Here is a 27365-nt window from a genome sequence, read left to right as displayed (position 1 = left end):
ATAGCTCAGCAAGAAACAAGCTCACACTGAAATTACCATTTCTTGTCCTCAAGAAATAGATCAGCAAAGAGCACAGTTTGGTATAGTTAGGGAAGGAAACATGACACCAACTGGTCCTTTTTTATATGGGTCTCATCCTGTTCCTGTGGTAGCCAGCTGGAGTTCTGCCACAGAGACCTCAGCAGAACCACTGCTCAACTTTACACAGCAGTGATAATGAAACCACTGGGGCACAGGATTTTGCCAAAAAGCATACAGCAGTGATCCACAACGCAGATCCAAGTATTTTAGCTCTACCAGTGAGTATGTAAGTTGATGGTCCTTGACACAGACTCCAGCCAAATCAAACCCCCTCCATGCTTGAGTCTGCAAATGGAGAGAAGGGCCAGCAAGTTAGCTGCCACGCCTTTCTTAGATGAGTGGTTTGATGCTAAAGTACTAGGAGATGTGCTTTAAATCAAATCAGTGAAATATCCCTGAACAGTGAATATAATCCTCTCTCTCTTTTCCTTCACCAGGAAGCAGAGGAAGGCTTGAAGGTTTACATGAAATTAATCAGACACATGATGTTCCCTTTGTGTTACATAAGCACCACAGAAGGGTTATTGTCACCAGTGCTGTGGTACAGTGTGGGGAATGTAAATCGTCTACTTTCAAAATTTTCCCAAGAGAAGACTCTTCCCCAGCTCTGGAAGGTATTTCTCCAGGGCTACATGAAATCCATGGGCCATTGAATGCTGTATTTTAGACTGCTTTGGCTCTAGGGCACTACTGCCCTACTTTGGCATTGAACAAATGCACACTTTGTCACTAGTCCAGAAGACAAAATCCCACTGGAGTGTTGATGTGCCTGTTGTAGAAGCTTCTAAATCCATCCTACAGGAATTTGCAATCTTCTGAAAATGCCTTCTCAGATCTCACCTGTTCACAGTGTGATCCAGATTTCCTGAAAGGTTCACCAAGAATTTGGTTCACCAAGCCACCTCTTCTGCAACATTATCCGGATCTTTGTTTTAAGTGAGTTTCTTCAGATGCAAACAGTTTCATAAGTCTATACTTCTGAAGATAGTTAAGCTGTTTGTAATTCTGCATCTCCTAATAGCCAGAATGTCCCTGTGCCGGAGGGCAGGACAATGACAGAATTGACTGTGGCACCATTATGTAACGTTGGCTTTAGTGCTGAGTGTATAAATCATACCACAGTCAATTTTGTCACTAAAGGGCCCCCAACAGTGGGCTCCATTGCTTAATTAGGCTCTTGAGGTGAAGCCAACCTCATGTCTGTGCTGTTGCCACACATCTTAATGTGAGTGAGTGAGATGGGGTGGGGTAAGTTGTATCTGTCTTACAGTAAAGAATAAGAAAGTCACTGTGTTTCCCTACAGGAATATGGGGACAGCTTGAGGGGGCTGGAACTCTCTCAGCTGTCCTCTCCAGAAGGGTAAAAGCAGTGTTTCAGGCTTTCAGGTTTTTAGTTTTCAGGCTTTTCATAGCAGGCACCTTCTTGTAGGAAAAGTTGATGTTGTTACAGGGAGGGGGAAAGAAATTGTATCCCAGAGATGTGGGAATAAATGTCACTCTGGAACATGCTTGCCCCACTTGGAGCAGTTTGTTCCTCACAAGGAGAAAAAATGTTTCACACCCCACTGTAATCAGTCTCAGTCAGAGTGAATGAGATCTGGGGAGTAAAGAAAGCAGAGTCTGAAAGTTCCTTCCCTTTCCCCAAGCCCCAGAGAACAGGTGTGATAGCTCATCCTGATCCTAAAGAGGCTTCAGCTTTCAGACCCTGGAGATCCAGGCTGGCACTGTACAGTACAGGTTCTACCACTACCAGCATGTCAGCACAGTGCTCCCCTGCTATTTATTCCTCTTTTATTTCCCACTTCATTCCCTTTTCCTCCACCTAATCAGTCCTCTGCTTCCCACCTTCCTACCACAGGCACAACTGTGCTCATTTCCCACAGCCACAAACTGGTCCCACCAGTCCTATCCTACTTGTCCACTTCTCCTTTGGGCCTCTCCATGCTACCTCTTAGTTCAAACACAGACCTTTTGGGCACAGGGACGGTCATTTTCCTGGATGCTTCCTTGTGAATGTTTGAAACACCAGTGAACAAAATCAGATCTCCAGCAACCAGCTGGAAGCCTGTTCCAGAAGGAGAGCAACTGTTAAGTCAGAAGCCATTAAGAGACGACCTAAGGGGTTGGCTGGAAGTGTGGCTTGATTTATGCAACCCTTTTAGTTACTACAATAATGGTAATGATGATGGAGGACTGCGCTGCATGAGCCTGCATGGCAAGGGGACTGACTGAGAATGGAGCAGAAAAACAGCTGCAGAGCACCCACTGTGCTGGGGAATGAGGCTAAGTAGGTGTGAGTGTGTGTCTGTACCAGCATGCGGGGAGCTCTGGTGCACTGAGAATGCACGTGATTTTTGGCACTGGGATTATCAAGACGATGCCTGTTTCCTGATCCATTGTGTGCAGTCTGATCAGGAAAGGAATGGTGGCCCAACCCACCTTGGAGCAGGGTGTAGAAGGCCCCTGAGGCTGACAAATTGGTTGTTATTGTAACATCATCCTTGCTGGAGGTTTCCACCTGGACATGCACGGAGCTGTCGGTGTCGCTGCGGAAGCTGCTCACTTGGCCAGTAGGGAAGGTCACGTTGGTCAGGCGGCCAAAGCTGTCGTATCTGAAAGAGAGAATGTAATGAAGTCACCAGCATCAACAGAGGATTAATTATCCTAGAGACATCAATTCTTAAGTCATCATCCAGATTCTTCAGAGAGAAAAATGCACTGTCACTCTTTCAGATAGTCTTGATTTTTTTTGTCCTCATGAGAAGAAAATCACAGCTTTTAGCTGAAGAAATTGAAGTAAAGAATAGAAAAATGCTAAATACATATCAGCTTGTACTTTAACAATATTTTTCCAACACTCCTCACACCTGCACTATGCTTCTTGTTTAAAAGAGTAACTTTATTTCCCATCTCCTATGCTGTGGCTTACAGAAAAGCACTGGCCTGTGCATCCTGTCTAGTAGAACTAGGAATTTCTGAAGTGCACCAACTGATTTTTCTGGTTGTGTCCTGAGCTCTGCAATTTATTTTAATTTTTTTCCCTATCTAATTTTAAAAAGCTGAATATTAAGGTAGCAGCAAGGACCAGATTGGCCACATCAGATAGAGAATTTCCTTTGTGAACATGGTGTAGAGTCCTGAGCACAGCTGAACTCCTGTGTCTACCTTTTACTGTTCCTAGGACCATATGGAAGGAATGATTTAAAGGTGTAAAAAAGCAGTCCAGTTTTCACCCCTACTGTGTCCTTGGCCTTTCCAATGAGGAATCAACATAAGGACCATCTGGGAAGGTTTCTGCAATGTGGACACCTGTGTGCCAGAGCCCAGGTAAAATAAGCTTCATACATGCAGGCCCCACAGCAGTTAACAAGCTGGGGGAGTTATTTTTTGGTAAAAAGAAAAACAGACACATGTGTCTTGGGCCCTCCTGAGTTAAGGGAGCAAACACTTCATTATGCCTCCCATCTGTGGCATTACAAAAAGTTCCACAGACCCAAAAGGCTGGCAAGGGACCTTTGCAATGAGGTTATTGTAGCTGAAATGGAGAGCAATAGGGAGCTCTACTGGCTAATCTGTGGAGGGCTGTTGGACCTTCTGATGAGAGGGACCTTCAGGGAAGGGGTATTTAAATAGTTAGGGAGAAACAGAAAAATTCCAGCAAATCAATCAGGGATAAATGTTTAACTTTTTTCAAGTCCTGCCCACAGCTCTTTTAAGAACGATTTATATGAAACTAAGTAGATCATATTATGAAAGTGTATCACTTGGGGATGCAAAGTAAATGGTGGGCACCCTAAGAACGGGTGTTCTTAAGAGGATTGGAATAAATAGCTTATTGTGTCTACTGAGGATGTGACAGAAAGTAAATTGAAACAATGAAAATTCAGATTAGAAGCTGCAGAGCATTTTCAAGGCCCATGGTTGCTCCAAGCAGAGGAACAGATGGAGCACTGGAAACCCCACTGTCCAACTCTTTTAAGAATAAGTTAGAGAAATGTCTTAGAGGGGAGCTGGATACAGATGATCAGGCCTTGGAGGGAGCAGATGGTTGAGGAGCTCTTGATGCTTTTTTTGGGACTACTCTGAGCTAGGGAATAAGAAAATACACCCCATCTAATAACAAAACCCAGAAACCAAACAAAAACCCAAAGAGAAGAGGGGAGTTGAGGTGAAGGGGGGGTGTGGGGGGCAGGCAGGGCAGGATAGGGCAAGGCAGGGCAAGGCAATGACAAGGTATTCTTGAACTGTAGCTGATAAGAGACCCATGAGCAGTCACTGAACTGGCTCTGCACTATACAGAAAAAAAATTGTCTCCTCTTCCACTCTCATTTTTCCAGATTCGAACAGAGTGCTGGTTCGAATCACACTTCACTTTTGAAATATGGTGGCAGAGATTTAATGTGAGGAAGGGCTGGTTGAAAAGATGATTTTTGCCCAAGTTTGATGTTTGGGTTATAGTGACTAAGTGGGTGACCTCATTGCAAATCTCTGCACCCCTCAGGTTTGGAGACATCATCACATGAGGCTTTTCTTGCCCACTGAGCAGAAGGGGACATAGAAGGATAGAAGAAACCATTTGCCCTCCACAGTCAGCCTCTCAGTCATGGATTATCCAAGCCTTGCCCTTCCTCTCAGATATCCTGGCAATCAATCAGCCACTTGTAAAATGGAAAAAGAAAAAAAAAAAACAAACAAGAAAAGGTTGAAAACAGGACTGCATTGCAGGAGTTTGACAGAGATCAGTTAAAGCTTTTCCAAGCAGCTAGCAGCACACAGCCTGGATCTGAGCTGCATCTCCATGCAAGAGCCAGAACTAAAGTGCTCCCAGTACCAAACAATTTATTCCAGATTTGTGGCTGCCCTGTTTGCACTGAGACAAATGTGTTTTGCTTGTACTGTCTCCAGTCACCTGCACATCTCCTCCTAAACCAGCATGTGAATCTTAAACAGAAAACATCACAGGCAGTCTCTTTACCCCATCTGCTGAGACAAGACACAAGGGATATGATTTAGTCTTTCCTCTGAGCAGAGAAAACATTGTTATCACTGAAGGTGTGTTGTGTAACACCCCAAATTCCTTCTACCACAACATCAATAGTCCTAGATATATAAATCAGTCTGAACTGTAAGGGTAGAATCAAGTTTGAAAACCTTCTGAAATTTCAGTAAGATGAATTTGAATTTGGCATCACTGACTTGGTGGATTAGTAGGTGTGAGGGATTTATTTCTATTGCTTCATTTAGATCTTAAAAATAAGCTGCTCCTAAAAGTAAGCCCGATTCACCTCCTGAAAATAATGTCACAAATCTAGATGTGTTGCACTGAAGTCCAACGGGTGAGTTTGGTGTAACAGGTGTATAAAAGGAAGCAGGTCTGCAGGTTAGGGAAATAAGGAGTACAAAAGCCAGGATGCAGGCAGGGAGCTTGTTCATGTGATGAGTGCTGAGTCAATGTCCTGTGAGTCACAGCTTTTTATCCTAATGGAATGGCACTCAGAAAAATGCTGAGATCGAGCACAAAACCTTTACTCCATGCAAGTCCTACTTATGTGTTCTCAAGAAAGCCTCAAAATCCTGTGGATACTCAGTTTAACAGCCCCCAGCAGCAGCAGACAGCCAACTCTTTATGTTCATCAAATCACAGAAATATAAATTGGTTTGGGGTGAATGGGACCTTACAGATCATCTTGTTTCACCCGCCTCACCATGGGCCAGGACACTTTCCACAAGATCACATTGCTCTGAGCCCCATCCAACCTAGCCTTGAACGCATCCAGAGATGGGGCAGCCAGATCTCCTCTGGGCAGCCTGTGCCAGTGCCTCACCACACTCACAGTAAAGAATTTCTTCCTATCATCTACTCTAAAACCTACCCTCATTCAGTTTAAAGCCATTTCCCCTGGTCTTAATGCAGGATGCTCTTACTAAACGGCAAGTAGTGCCTTTTAATATAATATTATGTAGTGTAAAAGAAATATTATTTTACAGAGTATTTCTGTAGTGCCTTTTTAGTAATATTTTTATAATATTCCTGGACCTCAAGCTTCTAGCACCCTCACAAATGGTTCTCCACCTCTGCTGGGAAAATAAATAATATTTGCAAATATGCAACTGGAGAAATCTGCCAGTAACCTTTCCCTGTGCAAATTAGGTTAAAATGGCAAGAAAAAAAAATGAAAAAGCGTGATGGCACTTAGACCTCTGTGCACACATTCTTCTTGTGAAGTCAAAATGACTAAGTACAATGCACTTAATTTACATGGATACATTTTTACAGGTGTACAAAACTCACAGTACTTCACCCAAAGCAAGGGCATCCATTTGGGACTTTGGATCCTGAGAAGCAAGGCTCCTTTTGGCCCAGAACAGTCTGGAATGATCTGCTCAAACTGGTTTAAGATGTCTGCAGAAGTACATTAGACTTTTTGCATATCCTTAGTCACCCCATTAACCTCCTTCAGAAGTAACTAGGACCATCTGTGTTTTCTGTATGTGCAGGAGCTTCTGCACCTCTCTGCCCAACAGCCAGACAGGAACCTGACAAGGAATGGCTTTGGGGGGCACAGCTTACTGATTTGCAGCTGCAAGGAGATCCTGCCTTACAAAGGAAGAAAAATGAGAAGGTAAAACAATTAGACCGTTCCCATTTTTATTATTTTTAACTGGTGACAGATGAAGTGTAAAATGCTCACGTCCAGACTAAAGCTCCTTTTAGCACTGTGGTGGCAATACAAACAGAGGTGTGGGAAGCCCATTAGCATGAACACACACAGCTTTCTTCTTGGCAAGCAGTTCTTTTTCTCTTTTATGTTTTTACTCAGAACTGGAGCATTTTCCCCCTTTTCCCCGATTTAGCTCACACAACACATACCTGTCACATACCCAGAGTCTCCCAGGAATGTGCAGACTTGCACACCCCAGAGATAATATGCTTGACAAGTTAAATGTGCTGGTTCCTTCCACCTCTGCTTTCAGCCCTGTGAAGGCCCTTACAGAGCACACCTCAGCTTGGAGAGGAAGGCCAAGCGACTGGCTCTTATGTAGCTGCAGGTGTGCCCTGGCATTTGCAGTAACATAAATCTCTCCTAGTCACCTCATTTTGCAGCTAAGCTGCCTAGCCTGTTTCCACAGCATCAGGATTTAGGGCTGGGCCAGTTTTCATCACAGCCTAAGACTTCTGTGTTCTCCAAATGCTCTGAAAGCCCCAGAATTAAGGAAATACTGAAGCATGGGAGTGCACACAGCAGCCACTTGGAGCAATGAATCCATCACCTGCTAACACAGCTGCTGCCTCCCATTCAAACCTGCTGCAAAGCCTCAGCACTTACAATTACAGTGGCAATTATTAGGCCAGCAAAGGAATCCGTTACCATCCATTCCCAATTGGAAACGTACTTAGCTAAGGTTCAATGCACAGAATTAAAATGGTATTTGGTGCTTATGAGGTCTAATTGTTGGCTTGTAAACATTCAGAGCTTTCATTTATCACATTACCATTGTGTAGAGACCTGGACCTTGGGAATTAAAGAGCATCCTTAGTACCATCTATTCAGAAATCAATTTCTTGCCCGAATTTCTGCATTCCCTCATTTTACCCTCTTCACATTTCATCAGCCTTTTAAAACACAAGTCAAATAGATCAGAAAAAAACTCACTATAATAATATTGCATTTAGTGCCAAAGTGTCTAAATGGACCTTGCAAACTATATTTTGCATGTGATTATACCAATGTGCACCCAGTGCCTCTTAACAAGCTCGCCTCATCCCAATTTTTCAAACAACATTAAACACAACATTAAAAATAGATCTATAACAGACAAACCGATAATACTCAAGAATGCATAAAGGCAAGTCCTCTCCCTAATGACCAAAGACCAGGTTGTGGTCACAGTCTACTGAATTTTCTGACTGCCCAAGTAAGAAGAGGAAGATCTCTTTCTAGCTTTATGATATTCATAATTCCCTTGGTTCTCAACTAAACTTTGCTATCAGGCATTCATTTCAGGGCAGGGCAGTGGCTCAAAATGTGACCTCATGACTTAGTGAGGGTACTGGAGAACTGCTATTTTATCATGGCACTTAGTGGAGCTTCACTGCAACTTTGCCAGAGGAACAATAACAAGAATCTCATCATTTTATCACGCAGAAATTGTGGAACAAGTGGAAACCAAGAAATCTTGCTAAAAGAGGAGGGAGGAAAAAAAGCCAAAGACGTTTCTCATACTCCAGCCTGCTGCAGAAGTAGAACAAAACCCTCACTTGAACTGCACTAAATCAAATCCTGTGTATGACCTGATAAATCACAGTCACACAGACCAAGGCACTGCCTTTGGCACTAAAAGCTGCTGGTGCTGGGGTGGGACCTCTGCTGAGCCCTGGGGGTCACTGGGAAGCCATTCAAAGTCCTCCTGAATGCCCAGTCCAGCTGGCTCCTACCTTCTATCCATTACAGTGTGTGAGGTTTGGCAGAGTTTGGTTCTCTGTAAAACAGCCTCCAGTGTTATGGGGTCAAAGCTTCCCTTATCACCCATCTGAAGATCTGGCTCCATGAGATCCTTTGCCCTCCAGACAACTGTGAACCACTTCTTGGGTAGTCTGTGAAAAAGTTTTGAATTTCTGGGCTGCAGCAATGTGTAAGTGTTTGAGTCTGTATGGGAGGAGGCGACCTTCAAAACTAATTGGACACACACAGGACCTAAGTAAAAGAGCCTCATCTGGGCTAAATAATGCATAGAAGGTTTGACTTTGGCTCAGAGGGAAATTGAGTTAATGTACAGTGATAACATCTCAGTGAACTAATCAAGAGAATTGCTGTATTCTTGATTTAAACAAATCCATTAATAAGAATTTCCTGATTCTGAAGCAGAAAAACAGCAACTGCTAAGAAACTCTGTAAAGGCTGGTAGCAATTTTTTCAGGTCAAGTTAAAAAGCAGCAACAACAAAGCAGCAAGTAGTCACACAGCATCCTTTGTCTTTTACTGGAGGAGTGGAAAAAGAAGTCATTTTCCTGGCTGAGTTTCCCGATCAACTTCCTTTGCTGCTGATTATCACTGTTACTGTCACCAGTTCAATGGGAAGAAAAGTCTTTAATCCAGTGACTGGAGAAGCTGCATTGCATTAACTGACAGCTGATGTCAAGCCCACTGCAGGGGCAGGAAAGGTCTATATAATGCTAAAACCCTCAAAGTAGTCATAGACAGGTCTTTGGAGACAGGCTAATTACTGTGGGGAGCTAAGTTTCACTCAAACAAAAAGGGAAACTGCACACCATTATACATTGAGTCTTACTCAGAGCTAAACCTGATAAAACAGGGTTGTTAGAGCAGGTTTGGGTGTAGGATGTGTGAAAGGAAGAGCTGTAAGTGCTGTAAGACTGCCATTCTCTGAAGCCAGCACCAGTCTCTTTCCCCACAAAAATGAAGGGACAATGTGCCAGTCCAGCATGAAGCCTGGGAGGACCTGGATTCCCTGGTGTGCCCTGAAGACAGACCTCCAGTACTGCATCAGTACATCCTTCCTCCTTCTCTCCTTTGCAGAGTCACACCAACGTGCCCACATGTCAGAGCTCTTTGCAGCCTTATGGTAAAGGCTAAGAAATGGCCTGGTAAGAACAGCACCTGGAGGAGAACCAGAGATACTGGCTATGTTGGCTGGAACTAGATGCTCTTGAAGGTCTCTTCCAACCCAAGCCATACTATGATACTGTAATTCCATGATGAACACGTAGTGATGCCACTCTCACTATGCGTTCATCATACACCACACAGCTCTGTCATGCTGGGTTTCTGATTTATGGTCCTTTGTAGACAATCAGGTGAAAGGTAAATCTTTTGAGGATGTTCTTAATGGGTAGAAGAACATGGTGCCACTGGTGCAGTGTAAACTTGCCAGCTGGATTTACTTTACTGTAAACTTTTTAGGCAGCAGTGTCCAGCTTGTCCTGGCCCACAAACAACTATTGTGTGCTGTTAGAAACATGAAACTTTTCCTCAGAGTCAGATTTGATGCCTTTATTTCTTTGGCCACAAGCAAAACAGAAATATGAACTTCCAGTCAGGACTGAAAACTCCTTTAGAGCACCTTCCAGCCACTCATGTTCACAGGAATTCTCTAAACCACTTAAGCCTTCCCAATGTACATTTCTTGATGTTCTGGAAGAGAAACCAATAACACGAAGGTAGTGAATGTTGATTTTATTTGGTTTACACCATCTTCTTCAGCTTCTTTGATAACAAGGAATTTAGACTTCATCCTGCCATGCCGGCACTCATCTCTGCAGCTTGTGTTTCAGTCATGCAAATCCTCTCTCTGCTGAGATTACATTATAAGAAAGGCATCAAAGTCCTGATCTAAGATACAAAGAAATGGAGAATATACTGCTTTCACGTTTGGTTACTCTACCAGTTAGGTCATCTCAGCCTTAAAAAAATCACACCTTCTTGTCAACTTGAATTTCTCTAGCTTTGCTTTCCAGTCCTACCCTTCTCAAGCCTTTCTCTGTTAGACTGAGAGTCCCTCTCTAGGCGAGAGCTTTGGCTGACATGTTGTGATCTGGACACTTCCCAGTCTCATTCATGTTGAGATAAATAGATCAAGTCTTTCTTGTTCTCCCCATGAATGAATTTCTTAAGAGTTTTTCTTCCCAGCCTTCAACTTCCACAGTCCTTCAAAAACTGCATTTTTATGAGCTGACAATATTAGTCACATCAATGCTGTACAGAGAAAAAATCAGCTTCTTACTAACCACTACAAGTAGAGTGTGATGAGTAAATGTATTCATTTAGTTTGTCCATCCAAGCAACAAGTTAGACAGATTTGCCATGGAATCATGTGAGGATCACACTGAAGACTTGATGCCTTGCTACAACTCTGAGAGCCAAGGCTCAGCCCATTTACATGTGTATCCTGGCATCAGACTGTACAAAAATATATTTTGTTTAAATGAAACCTACTTTAGCAAGCAATTGAAATATTTGACTCTTATTTCATATTCTAATTTTATCAGTCTGATTTTATATTCTTTCCCTGGTTACACATACAAAACCTGGACAGAATCAATCCCTCTAAATCACTGATCTGCCTTCCAAGTCCCTAGTGGACAGGATAGGATAGGATAGGATAGGATAGGATAGGATAGGATAGGATAGGATAGGATGGGATAGGATGGGATAGGATAGGATGGGATATGAAAGGGTAGGATGAATGAAAAAGAATAGTCTCCAATTCAAGCGTGGAAGATTTAGGCTGAGCATATTAAAGAAGCTTTCTAACAGTAACAATAATATAGGTAAGTACATTGTTATCACTAACAATATTTATAAATAACTCAGATGACTGACAGGATCCATTCTACCAAACTGTAGACATCTGCAACATAAACATCTGTATCTGAACTCATCATTCTCTACTACCTTTGCAGAGATAAACTTTCAGAATACAACTCTTCTCATCTTAAAGGAAATACCTGACATAACTCAGAAGAAACTCACCTTGAATGGGCCTGTTTCTCTCCACCTGCCTGTAAAGGGTGGCTGAAGTAACTAATTCAGAGATAGACTTTCACCCTGTAGTTTTATATAGTTACATCAGAAACTGTCAGGAACAGTTAAACAGACATAAGTGATGACAGGTTTAGATGAGGTATCTCTGAAGGCACAGTCACAATTCTATACTCACTGATGCTGTGCTACCATACAGTGCTGACTTGCTCTAGCAAAGATTTTCATAGCCACTAGAGAATACTGCCTTCCATTTAGTTCTAAAAAGCTTTCTTATGACTCTACTGAAGTGCATAAAAGGACCAGAATGATGACTTTTACAAATGCTCTATTTTGTTGGACAGCAAGAAATAATGGATCACTGTTATAAATATATCCACAGAGCAAGTTGGTTTTGAGCTTCTGTCTCATTTTATCTCCTTTATATTTTCAGTTGCACTTTAAAATAAAAGATTATGTTTGAGGTATAAATCTGACCATTATTAGCTGTAATATTTACTTGGCTTCACTGTCTGTGGCTGCATCTGTTTTCAAGCACAGGAACCATTGGGTTCTTTGCAAAAAGAAAATACCTCCTTGATTTAGCACAATGGTCCTGACAATATAGCTGGCTTTCACTCCTGTGGAGAAAAACACCCTATTTTTCCTCCCTAAGGCCTTCCTCAAGCAAATTCAAAGTAAGAGATGGAGAGTATTAACTTGGATTCACTGAGGAATATTGCTACAGTAATTGCAAACAGAACATTGATAAAATGCTAATAACATTTCAAAAGATTCATCACAGAGTTTCCATCAGTTCTTTTCAAGGCAGAGCAGGAGCAGTGAGTATTAAGCAAAGAAATTTGAAACTGGGCCTGGAACATTTTAAGGAAAGAACCAAAGCAACCACATATCAACACACAGATATGTGGATTTAGCCAGCTTTCCTTTCCTGAATCAATCTCTTTTTTTCTTAGCAACTTTTTTGTTTGTCATCTTGGGAACTGTCTATTCTATCCAAATTGGATTCTTACAAGGGGTCTATTATTATGGCAACTGAACACTTCCATGTAACTATTCAAACCATGTTTGAATGGGAAATGATGCACTTAAAGGAGCATTTCAAACAGGTTACACTTGTAAATAAAAATTAAACTAAGGAAGAGGGAGGGGAAAGGGCTCTCCACAGCAGGATGAATCCTTCTAGGTGCTCTTCACCCAGTTATCTTTGTCCTTTTTTATATCAGAAATGTGTTTGCTTCACAATATTTAAAAGCAAGGAATTGCTAAAAGCAGTACAGAGAAGAAGTACAAATATTCAAGATACTGCCATCTCTGGGGTTTTCAGTGCATCCTATCTTCTCTCTGCTTAAAAACTCTTTGGAGATAGTCTTGAACAGTTCCAAGACTACTTTTAAAGCTTAGTGAGGCAAATTGGAGGAGGAATTGAGCAGTCCATTAATTACAGAATTGTTTCCAGAGCAAGCTCTAATTAGTCATTGCCAGTTGTCATTCTACATTAGACACTTCAAACAGGCTCAACAAAGACACTGCAGTATAGGAGGTAGATGAAAAGCTGTGAAAAAAGAGGCTCTGATAGAACTTTCATACTTCCAAGGCTTTCAAAGCCAAGAAAAATTCTCTGACACACAACCTAAATCTCCAATCCTGACTACAGTTAAGGAGAACCAGGTGTCCAAATTACTTAGAAAAACTCAGCAGAAATTCTGCTTGACTCTTGACTTGGTAGAGGGAGCTTATTCAAGCTCTAATGCACCTATTGCCAGTATCTAGTGTTTGCGTGAAATTCAATACTCTCTGTTTGGGCCATTTTATTTGGACAATAATTCTGATCAGGGAATTAAATTCTACCAACCTTGCACGGTTCGGAGAACACAGAATGCAGTAAGCAGTGCCAATATTCATACAATACTTACTCATAAAATGTTGTCCAACCATTTTCATTGCTTTTAGTGGCAAGGAGACCAGAGTTGCCATGGTAAGTCATCATGGCTACTTCATGCCCCTGTGTTGTTACACTCTTGAGGGCACTGTTGGTACCAATTGTCACCCAGTAGACTTGGCCATCAGGCACCACCAGCCAGAGGGGCATCCCTGTGGAATCTCTCCGGATGTTGACTAAGTTGCCATTATTGTCAGTGATCAGGGTTATATCTCCATCTCCAGAATAAGTAAAATTGTAAAGATAATCTCCAGTGGTAAGGCTCTGAGTATAAAGGTGCTTCCCACTGGAGTCAAACAAGTAGAGTTCCTGGTCTATGGGTGAGGATAACTCATAGAGATTTTGTGTGTTGAGGAAGGGTTTGTTTTTCCGAATGAAGCGGATTCGGATGTTCCCCAGGTCGGCGACGTACAGCTCCCCGTCCGCGCACACGGCGAGGGAGGAGGGCGCGTTGAGCTTGGCGTCCTTGGCGTAGCCATCGTCCCCTGAGAAGCAGTCGCAGTTGGCATCGTTCTTGCAGTCGCAGCTGCTCGGGGCACCGGCGACCAGGGAGATCTCCCCGTTGGTGGTGACCTGCCTGATGCGGTTGATCTTCTTCTCATCGGTCTCAGCGATGTACAGGACCCCATTGTGGGACACGGCCAGGGCGGTGGCAGACTCCAGCGTGGCATGGATTGCCACCTTGCTGAGGAGAAAGTGATCCATGCCTGGCACCTGGCAGTGCATGGGCCTCCCTGCCACGATGCGCACTTGGTGGTTCTCAGAGATCTGCAGCACAACATTGTTGTCGAGCACGTAGAGTGAATTATCCATGGGATTCACTGCCAGATCCGTGGGCCATTCTAGACGAACCTTCACAGTAAAAAACCAGAAGGGAACTTTTATAGCAAGACATTTTTCTAGCGCATGATTGCTATAAACCAATCACAATGAGGATGGAATCAACATGGATTAAAGGGGGAATGGGTGAAAAATCCCACAACTAATTATTACTTGATAGGTGGCCATAGAGAACATAACCTGCTGTGAGCAAGGGGGCCTAGCTCCTGGAGACGTGAAGCAGTCACAGGGGGACATCCACACTCTGCACTGGAACATTGGTGGGAACAGGATGATGGACAGAGGTAAACCATCCTACGATTATCCCTCTCCACCTTTTTGAACTGCTGGAAGCTGGACCTCATAGCAGAGACCTGGGGCTGTGAATTTTGCTGTGTGAAGTGCTATGAAATCAGACACACAGAACAGTGATTCTTTTACTAAAGGATTTTTCACACAAGTGGCTCAACTCCTCTTGGTAAATGACAAGGAGGGATAGACACAAAACTGGCAGCTGCGCCAGCATGTGTGAATATCTGTTATAACCTATGGTTTTCTGCTTTATCCTGCAAAAATGCAGAATAGCAATTCACAGGAAACTCAGGCAATTTCAGTTCATGGAGTAGAATACTTGTGCCTTCACGGTGATTTTCACATTTTGTTTTAGCATAATGGAAAAATGGGTTCAGGAGTGACATATCCCAGTTCAACACTGATAATCCACTAAAACAGTGACTGGCACCACCACAAGTGAGTAAGAACTAGAATGACTTCATTTCTAGCTCTGCTTCTGCAATACACTCTTTTCAAGTCTTCTCTTTTAGTTGCTAAACATAAAAAATGCTTACCAACAGAATTCAGGACATTTTTTTTTTTTGGTACGATACTCCAAGTTGTGCATTTTTTGGATTATTTTATTTTATTTAGAATTTGCTTAGAATTTATTTATTTTATTTAGGTTTATATAGAAAAAAAAATTGGTCTTGTGCTGATGGGAACCTATCCATTCCAGTATAGTTTCTTTGTTTTGAACCTTCTTTTCCCACCATCCATCTCCATTGCTGCCTCTTCTCATTCGTCTGATGTGACTAAGTTTAGAGGAGTATTTTGTAACCTTATTGGAAGAAGGAGCGGATGCCAGCAGACCCAGGTCCATGAAACCATCTTTCACTGTGATTTTACTTAAAACTGAGTAAGGAGAGACCAGGTAAGATTCAGGAACACAGGAAATTCCTGGTTTTAAGGCCTGTAGTTCAACATCTCTGCTACAGCCATGCTTTATTTTGATGCTCCTATATGCCTTTTCAGCATTTATTTTAAAGGATCAGATGTAAGGTATTTAGTTCATTGTGTCTTCTAACGCTTGAGTGTGTGAGGCTGATTTTCATTGCTAAGCAGTTTGCTGAGCTCTGTCTACTCTAGTTCTCTGCTTGCAAAATCTCCTTCCTTTTCTCAGCTCCTGGACTATTTTAACCCTTCTTGTAGTAAAACATTATAGCCTGTGGTTTTCTCTTTAATAATTCATGCCTTCATCCCTTCCAGTGGTCTTTAAGCTCTGCAGTCTTCAGTTAACATCAAGAGCTGAGTTTATTCTGAACTGACAAGGGAATTTTCAATTTCTTAAAAACCATTCCTTGTCAACAGTGGCAGCTAAATATTTCATGTCTGAGGGAGCCTCGGGGACCTGGCAGAAAAGACCCTTCTATCTGCTGTAAATGATGAAAAGCTGCTTCCCAAGATGGATTTTATTTTTTAATTAAGCTTGTATTCAAGTATGTTTCTCTACAACAGGAGTGGTTAATCTGCCAATCCCAGTACAGGTTAATCTAAAAATGGTTCCTGTCATTTTATGACAGGAAAAAAAAAGAGTCTTCAGCTGATACATGTTCATCTCAGAAGTGTTTGAACATGACACTGGTTTACATAGAAGCTACATAACCTGGAAGTAAATAATTTCTAAAGCCTGATTATACATCCATCTTCTGCTAACTGACCCTGAAATTCACATGAAGAAAGAATTATGTCTGTAAGATGAGAAACATACTACAAGGTGGCCTTTAACCATCAAAATTTCCCTTCTATAGAAGGCAGAAACGCTTTTAAAGTCATAATTTCAGCTTGTTCATAAATTACAGACAGTGGGAGCCAGTTGCAAGGAAGCAAGAATAATCTTTTCAAATTAGAGGGAAAAAACAAGAATAGATTCCATATGGGAGCATGGAAATTATCTAGGTAGTTACAAAAAGGAAACCCCATTGACATCTATTATGGCTGAATAACAGTACTTAGCCCTCCAGCTATGATCTATATTTTCATAGGAGCGGACAACATTCCTGCAGTCAGGCAAACAACAAGTGGAACAAAGGTTTCAAAGGACACTGTCCTAAACTGGCACAATTTGACAAGTTGGCCAGTGCCACACAAAACTGAGTACTGGGCTGTAACAGATTTCTCTTCTGCACCATCCAGCAGTAAAGCAATCAAAATCAAAATGAGATTTCCTCTTCTTTTTTCTCTCCACCTTGAAGCAGCAGGACTTAAAAGCCCAGCATGATGGTAGCTGCAACCAATTTGCAATTTGATGCGATTCAAGATTCTTGTTTTCCTGCTGTTGCTAATTTTGGCACCACATCCTCCAATCAGTATTTCCTATGTTAATTTGATTCAGGTCTAAAATTGTGCTGGGCCAAATTAGGATGAGGAGAAGAAAAGAAAAAAAACTGTGATTAGCTAAGATGTTATAATGGAGCATGGCATATAGTCCATGGCACATAGTGAGACATGACGGTAACAAAACCTGCCTTCCCAGGAATCTATGCCTTCCCACTGACTGGAAACTCTGAAAGAAGTCAGTTGTGTGGCTGAAACATCTTCAAAAATTTCACCCCCAAAAATCTATGAGTTAGGGCAGTCAAGTCTTTCCTTCTGTCCTCCCTTCTGTCTCTACTGGGTAATTCTTTTATGATCTGGTCAATTTTATACCATAAACTATGTAGAAAGGCAACTGTTCTTAAGCCCTTACCTCTTTGTCAGACCTGCTGGGGAAGCACACAGACATGCAGGTAAGGGTGAAGGTGCAGGCTTGCATTCTGTAAAAACAAAACCAAACCACTGTCTTACCTGAGAAATGTCCATAACAGAGTCACAGCTGAGAGGCCGAGCAGATGTCAAGTCATTGGAACCCAATACAGTGGAGATGATTCCATTCTGATCAATCCTCCTGATCATAGTGCCATCCACAAAGTAAATCAGCCCAAACTTGTCCACGGTGATGCCTGGAAAGGATCAAAGAAAGTCAGAAAGTGATGGCAGCCTGACACGAGGAGCAATATATCTGAAGGCCTTCCAAATGGATGAGAGGAGAGCTGGGCATGTTGGAGTCCTGGTTATCAAGAGCTTTGAACTGGCAGCATTCCATGGAAGGCACTTTTCAATGCAATTCAGAAATCCCTGCTCGCTCCTGGAAAAGGGCATGGCATTCGGTGAACTGCTGAAATGAAAAGGTTTCCTAATAACTGCGTGTCTTGCATGATCAGAAACCTGGTTTTATTGCTCATGGTATGAATGGTAAGCCATGCACGTAAAAATGTTACACTGATGAATCTTTCAAAAATGGCAATAAAAAAAGGCTGTGAAAGGTCCATCAGGTCAATCAACTTCCAGAGGGATAAATGAGAAAGGGTTTTCCCTAGGATAATCCTACTAATATACAGTGTTTCACCTGATTCTGAACTCTGCTAGTGATTAATTTCATTGCTCAAACCTTCTTTGTAGACATACTCCTGTCTACAGGAGGTCTGCTGACAGCAGTTACAGGCTGCTGATCTCATTTCTTGCCCTGCAGATAGTGCTCTACACTTTCCAATTAGACCTCATAACAGTCTATGAGTGTGGTCATTCTAATTTTACATACCAGAAAATTAACAGATAAGGCAATTCTCACAAGGGCACAGAGAAAGGTCATGACTAAGGCAGGAGTAAGAAGTTAGGGGCTCTATTTACCTCCTCTTTGTGCATGTATAAATTCAAATAACTCCACAGTCTTTCACCTCATCTACCCTGTAGAGGCAGAATATCACCCAGCATAATATTTGAGTGTGTTAAAGACACTACAAGCTTGTAAAGAAACAGAAAAATAATGTAGAGGCCTGTAACATCTTTTTTTATGCAAGTGAAAATTCTGCTTGAAATATATGAATATTAGGATCTTCCTGTTTGGTTTCCTTTGCTTTCAGGGTTTACAATCACTTGGCAAAAAGCAGACATCTGGACTGTGCATCTAAGCAAGTATCTGAAACTATTCCAATCAGTGGAGAGAGAAATCTACTTTGAAAGTGTAATTTTTATCACCCTAAAGCCCATATCCCCAAGACACTATACAAATCCTGCTGGAAATACCTTTTCCTGCCATTTGACTAAAAAAGGACACTATAGCAAATATCTCTAAAGAAAACATTTATATTGTAGGCAGATTAAATTACTGAGCTGAATTCTCACTAGACTGTCTCTTTGACTGTCATCTTGGAAACAGAAAAGATAGAAATTCTGTTTCAGATAGAAAGCTTTGAGAATGTTTGAGGAGTGATCAGGTCTTGTGTTCCTCCAAAATGCTGTTTTGCAGCCAGATCCCCTTATTTGAAACATCTACACTCTCAGTCGCCATCCACTGTGAGCTCTGCTGTGAAGTGCAGATGCAGCAGCTCACAGATCAAAAATTCTAGATTTTCATAGAATAGGGACTAATCATCTGATTGCTTTGGCAACTAAAATCATGGCCTTCAGCCAGCACTGCAATACTGCATGGGCTGGAAGCCACGGAGGTAGGTGATATGTGGAAGAACATAGCAGATTTGATTATAAGGAAATCCACAGAAGATAATCTGGCCTGGCAGAAAAACATTAGGACTAAGTCATTGTTTGAGAGAAAGAACAAACTTCTGCATTGAGCTGAGATAAAGGAAGGGATTCAGACATGGTTGCAACCCGTTGATTCCAAGTCAATTAGGAGTCAGAAAACTGGTGTTTCAGATCATTGAGCGGAGTGGGAGCTGTGTATTATTGCCAGGAGGCAAAACCAGCATTTTTGTTACTTCTTCACAGCATCACCCTGTTTGAAGGGCATCACTTTGACTTGGATCAGATATTCGATCATCAGAGCTGTGTGGTTTCAGAATAGCCTCTGTGTCAGTAAGGAAAAAAATTACTTGCTGCTTTCAAGATGAAGTTCATTAATTTTGGAGGGGATTATATAGCAGGATTGCTGAGATAATGCATGACAGGACTGAATGACCTAAAAGATTGCTTCTAGTCCTACACTTAATACCTGTGTTGAATTCATGCCAAGGACTCATCTTTGCAGGGCCATGAAACAAGAGTCTTGAAGAGGGGCACAAGGTAACTGTTGAACATCAGAATTTACTGAGAATAGTGAGGCACTGGCAAAAGTTTCCTGACTAAATTGTGGCTGCCCCATCCTTGGAATTGTTCAAGCACAGGTTGGATGGGCTTTGAGTAAACTGGTCTAGTGGAAGGTGCTCCTCCTCAGGGTGGGTAGAAACTAGATGGTCTTTATGGTCCCTGCCAATCCAAACCATTCTATGATCTGATGAATGCTATGGGAGAAGCCACAGTAGTGGTGGCCATTTATTCTCACTACAAATATAAACACATCACTTGTATTTAAGCACTTTGTTAAATGCTTGCAGAAGGATCTGATAGGATAAGCATCAATATCTCATTGGCATCCATGGCTTTCAGGCAGTTATCTTTACCTGCCATGAGATTTGTCAGCACTATGCCCTCTTCAATGGATCCATCCAGGATACTGGCACATGTCACCTGTCACTGTCATCTGCTGTTGAAGGTCTCTGCTCCTCTTAATTATCTTGCCTACTGAGTGTCAAATTCTTTCAAGTTTGCTGGTATTTGCTTAAAAACCAGGAACACAAGTAAGCTCTTTAAGCAATATGGCAGACATGCTTTTTTTTGGAAGAGGCATGATAGAAGGTTTAGTTGATCTTAATTGGCTTTTGTCAAACACTCAAAAGGGTTTCTTACCTATTCCTTGGTTCACAACAAGTATTTTTCCGGGTGCCTGTCCATTACCGTGTGTGACAAGCCAAAAGCCAGTGAAGGGTGGCAGGCTGGATAATGCGATTTTCAATGAGGCAGAATTTTCTCCCTTAGCTAGTTCCATATGTATTGGATTGGACTTATCAGCAGCATCTGCTGGCAGTGGCTCACGGTGTGCAGTGCTGGGGTTTGATGGCTGGTCTGATTACCCAGTTACAGTAATAATAACCTGGATGCACTGTGGCCCTCAAGCCAGCTCTGATTAGCTGATAGGGCACAACTTTATTTTGCATTCCAGCTTAGACAAAGAGCTCGCACACCCAGGTAAGTGGAAGTGGGATAGCGAAGTTACCACTTATCACCCTGCTCCAGAGCAATGGTACGTGTATGTGCTCTTATCACTGAACACTTCTCTGCTTATCCCTCTTTCATAATGGCTAAGCAAACTCAATTGCCTCACATTTCCCGAGATGTTCTGTAGGGCAGCAGAGTTTGCAGTCTGTTAAAGCCCCAAATTCCCACTTGCAGACATTCCTTACATGGCAGCTGCCCCAATCCTGTCCTGATTTTGCTGAGTGTCTTGGAATCAAAACTAATTATAGAGAAGAGCCCTGCTATCCCACAGACAAGTGTCTTTGGATGGATGACTTCTGTGAAAAGGGAAAGAAGCATCTCATGGATGCTTTGCAGCAGATTGTAGAGGTTAGGTTGGACCTTTCTGTTTCCTTTCTGATATAGGCACAGTTCCAGCGCTGGGAGCTGGCTCCTGCAAACAGGCACAGAAATGGGTAATTCACATGTTATGCGTGTTAAGCCCAAGGCCTTGGCTTGCTTTGGCAGAAGGCTTCTCTCATGTTTCCATAGGAACATAAGGGAATTACAGCCTCTCAGCATATAGCTCCAAGTTCAGCCTCACAGTTACTGAGAGGAAACAGCTGCTGCCACTACCCAGGTAGCATGGCAGATCCAAACCTTAAGTTCTGAGATATGAAATACATACGCTATGAAATCATGCTGGCTCCCCTTGCATAAGCAGAGATCTCTTACAAAACAAGGGCTTGTAGCAGTACATGCATCTCACCAGTGAGCTGTGATGATAGAAAGTTGATATGATGACATTTGCTTGAAATGTCAGGACCTTGTAGCACGAAGAGGTGACAGCACAACGTTATGCTGCAAATAGCTACTGGGACATGGTGAATTTCTTGTAGAAGACAAACCACTAAAAGTGATTACATGGTGCATATAGCTCTAGTTAGGAAAAGAAAAAGGGGAAAAACCCCTTTTAACTGAAAAATAAGGTGCTTGAAAGAAATCCAAATTTGGACCTTTCTTGTCTGACTGGATGCTGAATGACTGAGTAATAAAATGGCAGATCAAAATCAATGTCAGTAAGTACAGAAGAATTCACAGGGGAATGAGAAAGTCTAACTATCCATATACACTGACAATCTGAAAAAGAGCATATAGGAAAAAGATTCTGGAATTCCTGTGAAAGGTTTTTTGCTAAGATCAGTTTTGTGCTATGCAGTGGTCGAGAAGGGAACCAGAAGACAGCAAAGAATTAGGAAAGACACAGGAAAAACCCAACAAAACAGTGGCTTGGCCTCAAAAGGACCATTCTTTTTCATGACCCGGCTAAAGAAATTGTGAAAATTATTAGCACAGGGTGCCTGGAAGAACAAAACTAGGTGTTCAGAAAGGTTTCTTAGCCAATTGATGCTGATATATTAAGCACAGGTCTGGTGCAACTTCTTCAGAAATTCCCCTAAATACTGATGACTAGCATCTGGAGTGTTAGCACAGAGAGACCACATTGCCCCTGTCCCTAAGTCTCTTCTGGCCAGAGTAAGGGACAAGAAATTTTGTTCAGTCAGCTTCTGGTCTTCCCCAAAATGGTCCTATTATTATCTGACCATAAAAATGTTAACAGATTGTGGAGGGCTGGTTTCCTCAATTAGTTCTGTCAAACTCTTCAACACTTAGAGAACAACTGAGATTTTGTTTACACATTCAGCAGGGCAGAGTGAAAGAACCAATCTGTCCCCAAATTAATTACTTCATTTCACATTGGTGTTATGGTGCTAAATGAATGAGATGTCCCCTCTCTCCCCACATGCCTTCTGAAAACTCCTTCCTATTGTGTCAGACTTATCACTGCCATCTCTCTTAATTGCATGCTCCTTGGTAATTTCTCTGCCACAACATTTTCCCGAGAAGAACCAATGGTGAGTACTCAGATGAAAAGAAATGCTCTGACAAGTTGGAGTTTTAATTTTTCTTTAGATTGCTTGTAGAAGAGGATCATTATTAGCAGATGATAATTAGGAAGTGGTAACACTTCAATTTGCAAGGATATATTGAAATTCATTAGCATCTGAAAGCTTTGCTGTGCTCTGTGGCAAATGAATTGGACAGATCAGACTGGTTCCTAATAGCTATGATAAATACCCTGACCAAACCACTGCCACCCCTACTTCATCCATGGATCTATCTGTCCTGTGTTTCTGTAGCCTACCTTTATTAAACAAGCCAAAGATGGGTAAAGTGTGAAACTCCTGGAGGGTTTTACCCCTTCTAATGTCTTTTCTAAGCTAATGATCTAAAAGGAGTTCTTCCTTCACTGGAGTGAGACAAGAACCTCTGTCCAGAAGGTATTTCAGAGAAATGTCAATACAAGTGACAATGGCTCTGAACTAAACCAGGGTGGATTTAGATTATATATTAGAAAGAAAACCTTTCCTGTGAGGGTAGTGAGCCACTGGCACAGGTTGACCAGAGAGGCTGTGGACGCTCGTCCCTGGAAGTGTTCAAGGCCAGGCTGGATGGGGCTCTGAGCAACCTGATTTAGTGAAAGGTGTCCCTGCCCATGTCGGTGGGGCTGGAACTGGATGGTCTTTGAAGGTCGCTTCCATCCCAAAGCATTCTACTCAGAGCATTCCCTCTGAACTCAAGGGAGCTGAGGTGAAAACTGGAGGAAGTGATCAAAACAATGGGGAAAAGTCTGCTGCTCAGAGTGTGCAGAACCATTCTGAACAGTGTTTGCTGCAGTGGGGACCTCATTCTTCAGGCTATCAGATCCAGGAGAAGACCAGAACTCCCAGAATGTGGTTCATCCCACCTTGAACATGTGCATTGTCACAGAATGAACCACCTTCAGGGTACTAGTTTCTTTCCACTGAGAAGAGACCCAAAAAAGCCTACTTAGACCAGATGCTTGACTGGTCCACGGGACTAAAGGTATATGCAAAGGCATATAATGACAGCTCATGATTATTTCTCCAGTCTTAATGAATTGCTGGTTTTCATCTGGCAGGAAGGTATCCTGCAGTATTTTCCAGCAAGCTGAAAATATCAGCTAATTAAAACATCATGAAAGGCAAGACTTTTATTCTTTATGATTTTTGAAAAAGTGCAAAGATGTCCTTAAAATACAGAAATCCTACTTGGCATGAAGCAGTTAAGTTCAGAGAAAAAAAAAAAAAAAAAAAAAGCTTTAGGCTTAAAAAGTAGAGTCCCATGAAGAGCAATGATTATTGAAAAACTGACTTTCCAAGTCCTTCCCTGGCCAGCTGATATCTCTATAGCTACAGAATAGTCTTCTAATTTCCTTTGACCATTCACTTATGAGTGTTTATTTGCCTGCCAAGACACAGAAGCAGAGGGTCACTTGAGATCTACCAGTTACTTATACAATAAATCATTTTTATTTTGAACTATTATGAAATACATGAGGGAAGAGCATTTGCTGGATTTTTCTGCTGGGATGAACCACTGTGGAAGCATAAACAATGGTGACATTACATTGTCAGCATGAGTTTTCACTGTTCATCATTTATTGAGGGGACTGGGGAGTGAGTCCCACCTGCCACAGCCATTGCCTCAGCAGAATTTGCAAAGTCAGGTTAGAATCAGATCAGGGAACACTGTTTAGGAACTTTCTATTGGCAGTGCAGGCTTTCTGCATTATTATTTTCTTCTTGTCATTTTGTTTCATGTCATTTCCTCTTTCACCCTCAATTTACTTCTGTTTTGTGAAATTTTGGAGCTATGAGGAATGAATGCATGAATTTTGCTGTTATATGATTCAGGTGGAAGAATGGCCTCCTGAGAGCTTCAGTTGCCAACAAGATAGATTTCAGTGCTGAAAACTTTGAACTCCAGAGCTGTTTGCTATAGCAAAGCAGAAACATAAGTCATCTAAACCTTGTAACATTCACCCATAGATGGAAATGAATAATATTCCTCTTATCTTGTAGAAGGGAAAACAGAGGACTAACAAAAGTGGTGGGGTATTTTTTTTGCACTGATTGAACTTCAAAGAGGTGCAGGAAATTGGATTACAGATTTCTGGATTCCCTGATCTCATGATTCATCTGCTGGACTGCCTGAATCTCTCTGCCCAAGTCACTCAGTTTTCCTTTCAGTCGGCCTTCTCATTTCAGTGAGACAAATTCTACACTACAAACTGCCCACCAGTAGCTGCTCCTTTACTTTATCTGTGCTTCTGGCAATACTTTAGCTCAATATAATGGTTAACTCATGGGATTCTCGAGAGCTTGGAAACCATGCAGGACTCTTTGAATATTACAGGGGTAGAAGTCTGAGTTTTGATGCTTTTTGGCAAAAAAATAGGTCCTCCAAAGTACATTTTTCTGCATCTTTGCCAGGAAACAACTAGCTGGCATAACAAAAAAACCGCAATCAAACAAAAACCCAAACAAACAAACAAAAACATCAAATCCAAACAAAACCCCCAAACAAACAAAAAACCCAACCAAACCAAAATCAAAAAATCAGAGCCAGACCTGGCACAAAAGCTCATTAAATCAGTTTGGGTTTCCTGGATTCAGTAACAACAATGTCATCTCTATGTCATGAAAAATAACTTCCTGACAATCATAGAATCATTGAAGGGTTTGGGCTGGAGGGGACCTTTAAAATCATTCAGTTCCAAACCCTTGCCATGGGCTGGGACTCTTTCCACTAGACCAGGTAGATCAAAGCCCTATCCAACCTGTCCTTGAACACTTCCAGAGATGAGACAGCCACAACTTCTTTGGGAATCTCATCTGCTCTCAGTGAAATAACTTTCCATAAAATCACAGAATGGTTTGGGTTGGAAGAGGCCTTTGAAAGTCATCTAGTCCAAACCTGCTGCCATAGGCAGGAGCACTTGTTAAAGGATCCCCAGGTTTTGCTGAGGGGTTGCTTTACAAAGAGGCCATTGTTGTGGTGAGGAAGGAGGGAGCTACCACTCCCCAGCGCAATGAAAAAAAAAAGCCTGCAGCACATTGATGTCAAAGCCAAGAACCTATAAATAATCTTGCACTCTGAACAGCTGCGCAGAAGGCAACACATAACAGGCAAAAATGCCCCATCTCAAAAAGACATTCCTGCATGGGTGTCCTTTGCAGCCCTCTTCACAAACACGGTTGAAAATCTGTGCACAAAGAGTGCCTTCCACCTCATCTCTATCCTTTCCACCTCATCTCTATTCCCCAGTGTGTTGTTTTGCTTTTTTTTTCTGAGGTGCTGTGGACCGCTGGGAGGAGCAACATCCTCCATCTGCAGAGCTTGTTACCTTGAGACTGCTAGACTGAAGTCTTGGCTACACACAGGACTGCATATGTTTGGCTAAACCTGTTTTGAACCATTTAGTTCACAGCCATGAAGGCTGTGTGATGCTTTTATTCTGATTCAACTGTGCTTTTATCACATTTCAGGATGTTGGAACCAGGTAAAATTAAGCTGAATTAGACCACTCCCATATCAAAGTTAGCATCCACCCCCTACAGGATTTAAGCTAAATGCTGTGATACATCATGTCAATGTCTAAACCACCATTTGTGTAACTTTGAGCTATATGCTAGTTTTGCTGCCCTTTTATGTATGTGTATATATATATATACACACACACACACAGAGCAGTGTTTATAGGGCTTTTTTTAATGCCAAGAAAGCCTCAGTGAATTGAATACTAGTGATTCCTGCCCAGGTTGGGAGGGACCAAGCACTGTTGGTAAGGAGGAGTAGTGGCTCCACAGGTATAAAAGAGATGGGTGGATTTATTCCATTGCCCTCTGGACACGTGCCCATCACTGAACCCCTCTGGCTTGGCATTCCTCCCAGCCATGTGAATTTGAAGAAACATGACACAACTAGCTGAAGGTGAGACATACTCACTTATTTCCAGGAGCAAGCCCTTAGGATGTGTTTCAGAATTGGAGAGGAGAGCAATCTCCAGTGTGACTAAACAAGCTGCTTTCAAAAAGCCCCCTTTAAAATAGCCAGTGGAGAAGAAGCAGTCTCACCCCTGGGATTTGTAAGGGTGGCATCAGTGCCTTTGCCTCCATCTCCACAGCGAGTATCATCAAATGGGAGGCACTGATCCCCAGTTCCAGCCAAGACCTCTGAGTTCTTCACAATGTCTTTCACTGATGTGGTTGACTTGATTTTATAGATACGTCGGCTGTTGGTGTCCGAGAGGTAGATGGAGCCGGTGATCGGATCTGTGGTCAAGTAATACTTATGAGCTGGGCTGTGGCTGAAAAACAAGGGTATGACATAATTAATTTTTCGGATTATGTGTTTCCTTAAGTCAACAGGCAATGCAAACACTTTGGAGAATAAAAACACACGGGGCAGAGAGACTGGGAAAGTGAAGGAGTGCTGTTTTGGACAAGGTTAGTACATGGTGTGTTACAGCATGGGATCCCAAGCAGTATCCATTAGCAATCACTGTGCCTGGGGTGCTGTCTGGCATGGAGGGAAACAACTGAAGGAAAGGGCTGTTTGGTCTGAGTCTGAGCCAAAACCATGCCAGGAACTACTACGGATTGAGTTCCAGTGCCTGTGTTTGCTTAATTTACTTGTTACAGACATAGTCCTGAAACTGGTGTTCGTGCAGTGCCAGGAAGTGAAGGGAAAACAGAGAACATTAGGGAAAT

At 42.2% G+C, this 27365-nt stretch overlaps 1 protein-coding gene across 4 annotated transcripts in view; it reads right to left on the bottom strand.

The window, feature by feature from the left end:
- The window catches only part of TENM4 (teneurin transmembrane protein 4), a 595878-nt gene that overhangs the window by 30382 nt on the left and 538131 nt on the right, over positions 1-27365 (bottom strand). For all 4 annotated transcript variants that reach the window (XM_030971231.1, XM_030971250.1, XM_030971240.1 and 1 more), the window contains 4 exons: positions 26730-26962; positions 17464-17618; positions 13499-14376; positions 2521-2693 (listed from right to left, as the gene is read on the bottom strand). In XM_030971231.1, the coding sequence (XP_030827091.1) occupies positions 2521-2693; positions 13499-14376; positions 17464-17618; positions 26730-26962 (1439 nt within the window). The remainder of the gene's footprint in view (positions 1-2520; positions 2694-13498; positions 14377-17463; positions 17619-26729; positions 26963-27365) is intronic.

Source organism: Camarhynchus parvulus, chromosome 1 (genome assembly GCF_901933205.1).
Source record: "Camarhynchus parvulus chromosome 1, STF_HiC, whole genome shotgun sequence".
NCBI lineage: Eukaryota > Metazoa > Chordata > Aves > Passeriformes > Thraupidae > Camarhynchus > Camarhynchus parvulus.
The sequence above is the reverse complement of the archived record's forward strand: the minus strand, read 5'-3'. Positions and strand labels throughout refer to the sequence as shown.